Raw genomic sequence first — 3,822 nt, 5'->3', positions numbered from 1 at the left:
TCTCACCTCATGTTCATTGTTGACGTCTCCACTCCACCCCTCTGTGATGTAGAGCTCTGTGTAGATCTCATTCAGAAGTGCTGAGCTTCCATGCTGTGAGATTCCTTCATTAATTCTTTTAAACTTCTCTCTCAGGCTGGATTTCAGCTTTGTCTGATACACAGAGGCCACAGACTCTAATAAACAAAGTAATAACATGTTTTAATGTAAAATCACTGAACACAGGATTAAATGTAAAATTCTAATGCTGCTGTTCATTCCTGATTCATGTAGTAAATATTCCTGAAGGAACAGGACCATTGTACAGAGTCACCACAAGCTGGACCACGAACAGAACAGAAAAGCAGCAGATGTACATGATACTAAACTCGAACTTCAAACTAAAAGTGTTCCTATCTAAAACTATTTCCTCTCTCTGAAGTGAACCTGATGGAATAAAGCCATGACTCAGAGCTCTTACTGTTGTGCAGTGTGTTAGTGAGATCTGTGTGGTTCATGTTCTTCAGGACGTGCAGTGTGATCTTCAGCGCTCCCTCTCTGACACTGTGCAGATCCTCCTCATCCTCCACCTCCCTCTCAGTGCATGCTGGGTAATCTGGACTCAGGAGCTTCCTAAACTTCTTCAGTTCATTCTTTATCAGAGTGATGACTTTGTGTTCCAGCTCCTGGTTAGAAACACACAGGAACACATCTAAATATTATAATGTTACACACTGAGAGATGCTTTTATTTTATGAAAAGAATAAAAGTCTCTTGCTCACACACAAGAATAAAAGTCAACCTGCTCACACACAAGTTACACACATTAAAAAGACACACACCTTGAATATGGAGTCCAACTGATTTCTGCTGAGGTTTGATTTCTTCTGTTGTGGTCTGTGAAGAAATAAAACACATGATGTGATATAGACTATATGTATTCATAGCTGCACAACACACACTAATACATACAGAGACAGATATTTAACACTATCCTCTTAACACAATACACTGATTTCAGGATTTCTCACTGACACTAACATGTTTATGAATAGAATAGTGATCTAGTCATTAATGTCCCAGGTGTAAATGTTGTTGTGTAGCAGCACAGACCCTCCAGCTCAGGGACTGCAGGCTGAACTGAACTCTTAAAGCAGTTTTCCTCACTGCCAGTCCGAGAGCTTCAGCACTGCACAGTTTAGTGTTTTACTGCTTCAACACCTGATAAAGATCATGAAGGGCTTCAGAATGAGACCAGTGAGTTTGATCAGGTGGAACACTGCTGTAAAACACCTCACTGTACTGACCTCACATCAGGAGAACTGGCTCCGTCTCTGAAGTTAAGTGGATGCTCCATTGACTCGTCACTCTTCATGGACACACAGCTGGGTTCTGGTGAGTCTGATCTCTTTCCCTCCATCATTCTAGAATGAAACAGAAATATCAGCAATAATTAATACTCTGCTGTCTCAGCACTGTTACACAATGTGTTCATCATTAAACACCAATAATTCCATCTTTTTAATTCAGCTCCAGTCTGCACACTTATTCAAACAGGAGACACGCCCCATACCTCAGGAATTACACTGATGTCAGGAGTCCCAGTCACAGATAACTGACTCAGCTGGGTCTTAAAGCCTGTAGAGTTCACTGACTTAAAGCTACGCTGCTCTTAACATCCGCATCACCCAGTCCTTTTTACTCTTCTCTCAGTGAATGATTTCTCTAAACTGTTCTTACATCAGATCAGTGATATATTCACTGCTATTAAACACCTTAAACCAAAGTCTAGTTCCTCTGTTAACTAGTGAGTGTTTAGAGATACAGATCTGTTCCATGAGACGGTGTGTGTTTATTGCTGGTGAATGGAAAAGTAACTCACCTCTCGTCTCTCTTTAAGTCCTGTTCTCCAGACACACTCATGTTGGAGGTCATGTCTCCTTCTCCAGATTACAGCAGGACACACGTTTACTTCACTCCAACATCGGTGTGTTAAATCAAACCCTGTATCAGCACAGAGTTCACTTACAGGAAATAGTCTCTGTATCAAGTCATAAAACAACCTGTGTACATTCAAACTTCAGTACAAACCCACAAAACTCTTCTGCATCTAGTGTACATTCTGTGTGTTTATATATTATAGCTTTAGATGTAGATACTCACTGTGTTTTTACTCCTGAAATGCTGTATTTTCCCCTCCACACAAAATGGAGACTGACTTTCACTTTCACTTCCTAACCCTTTATTCTGCAGAGGGGGAGGGGCAGTGAGGTAGGGTAATACACACACACACACACACACACACACACACACACACACACAGATGTGGTTTGTTATCATACAGCTTTCTGATTCATCGAGCGAAGGCCTGTAAATACTGAAAGTATAAACCTGAAAACGCTGCAAATACGGAGAACAGAATTAAAAGTCTGGTAAAATCTACATCACACACATTATCATTTCATTACCTTCATTTATTGTCTCGTGACTTCATTCAGCTGTGCACGAACAACTGTCAGAGCTCTATACAAATATATAAACTAAAATAAAATAACAGGAAGTAGAAACACTCAGCAGATCATTAGATAAAGAAGCAGAACTCATACGCTGAGTAAGTTTACTTAAATATCTGCAGAAATGTATTTTTTCTGGTTTTCCCTTAATGAGAGCGAGTATCCTGATATTAGTGAGGATTGGTGTGTAAGTAGTTTTTGTGTGAATAATGAATGTTACTCAGAATAAAGGTGATGATGGAGAGTAAGTTAAACACATTGGTCAGACGAGTAACTAACCCAGTGTTTCCCAATCGAGGTTCTGTCTGATGAGAGCAGGGGTGCGTGTAAAAATCCTTCAAACATTTTCTAAAATGATCAAATGTGTAGAAAACATTTAATATAGATGAGAAATATCTGATGTCTGAAATAATAACACAGACACAGAAATAATAAGACAGATACACACACACACACAACAATAATAATAATAATAAACTAGACCAGTACATTTCCTGAAGAAAATGTGTGCTGCTTGACATGGCAAAATTCAGATCAGGCGCCAATACTTTCGATAGCCGAAAGCGTAGCGTGCCAATACTTTTGACAGCCAGAAGAGTGGGGTGCCAATAATTTTGACAGCTGACGGCGTAGGGTGCCAATTCTTTTGAGAGCTGGACGCCAATTCTTTTGAGAGCTGGAGTCACAGGGTGCCAATACTTCTGAGAGCTGGCCGTGTAGGGCGGAAATACTATGGAGAGCCAGCCATGCGGGGTGCCAGTACTTTTGAGAGTCGGCCAGATTGGGCGCCAATACTTTTGAGAGCCGGGCGTGTATGGAGGCAATTCTTTTAGAGCTGGTGGTGTAGAGCGCCAATTCTTTCGCAACTCAATGCAAGTCTATGGGAAATTTTCCGACTTTGCGCTTCCGTACCGGGAATGCCGACATTCCAATCACTTCCGTAATACACAGCACACCTCTGCTCAATAAGACGATCGATTTGACACCTCAACCGTCGATCTCCGACAAACGGTGTGGGACTAGTTTCGCACCGAAAAAAAAAGTGGAAGAAGAGGAATAATTATAATTATAATAAGTTTGCCAAATAACAATAATAGTGCTTTTCAAGCACCATTAATTATAATAATAACTAGATCGGTACATTTCCTGAAGAAAATGTGGATGGTGCTCGCCATGGCAAAACAGGAATGGGGCGAAAATACTTTCGAGAGCCGGACAGATATGGCACCAGCACTGTTAGAGCCGGCCGTGTAGTGCGCCATTATTCAATTCAATTTTATTTGTATAGCGCTTTTTACAATAGACATTGTCTCAAAGCAGCTTTACAGAA

General features: G+C 40.8%; 1 protein-coding gene across 6 annotated transcripts in view; it reads right to left on the bottom strand.

The window, feature by feature from the left end:
* The window catches only part of LOC128629983 (NACHT, LRR and PYD domains-containing protein 3), a 12,857-nt gene extending 9,035 nt beyond the window's left edge, over positions 1 to 3,822 (bottom strand). Inside the window, exons 1-7 of one of the 6 annotated variants that reach the window (XM_053678532.1) lie at positions 2,772 to 3,822; positions 2,143 to 2,226; positions 1,862 to 1,983; positions 1,287 to 1,403; positions 822 to 876; positions 461 to 665; positions 1 to 176 (exon numbers count right to left, since the gene is read on the bottom strand). The exon at positions 1 to 176 is cut by the window's left edge and continues 1,604 nt beyond it. In XM_053678532.1, coding sequence (XP_053534507.1) covers positions 1 to 176; positions 461 to 665; positions 822 to 876; positions 1,287 to 1,403; positions 1,862 to 1,914 — 606 coding nt within the window. In that variant the 5' untranslated portion in view covers positions 1,915 to 1,983; positions 2,143 to 2,226; positions 2,772 to 3,822. Of the gene's footprint in view, positions 177 to 460; positions 666 to 821; positions 877 to 1,286; positions 1,404 to 1,861; positions 2,043 to 2,142; positions 2,259 to 2,771 lie in introns of those variants that run through there. The other 5 variants (XM_053678534.1, XM_053678533.1, XM_053678535.1 and 2 more) reach the window with 5 other exon arrangements.

The sequence above is a fragment of the Ictalurus punctatus genome, unplaced genomic scaffold, assembly GCF_001660625.3.
Source record: "Ictalurus punctatus breed USDA103 unplaced genomic scaffold, Coco_2.0 Super-Scaffold_100046, whole genome shotgun sequence".
Taxonomy (NCBI): Eukaryota; Metazoa; Chordata; class Actinopteri; order Siluriformes; family Ictaluridae; genus Ictalurus; species Ictalurus punctatus.
This window is presented reverse-complemented; position numbering and strand designations above follow the sequence as displayed.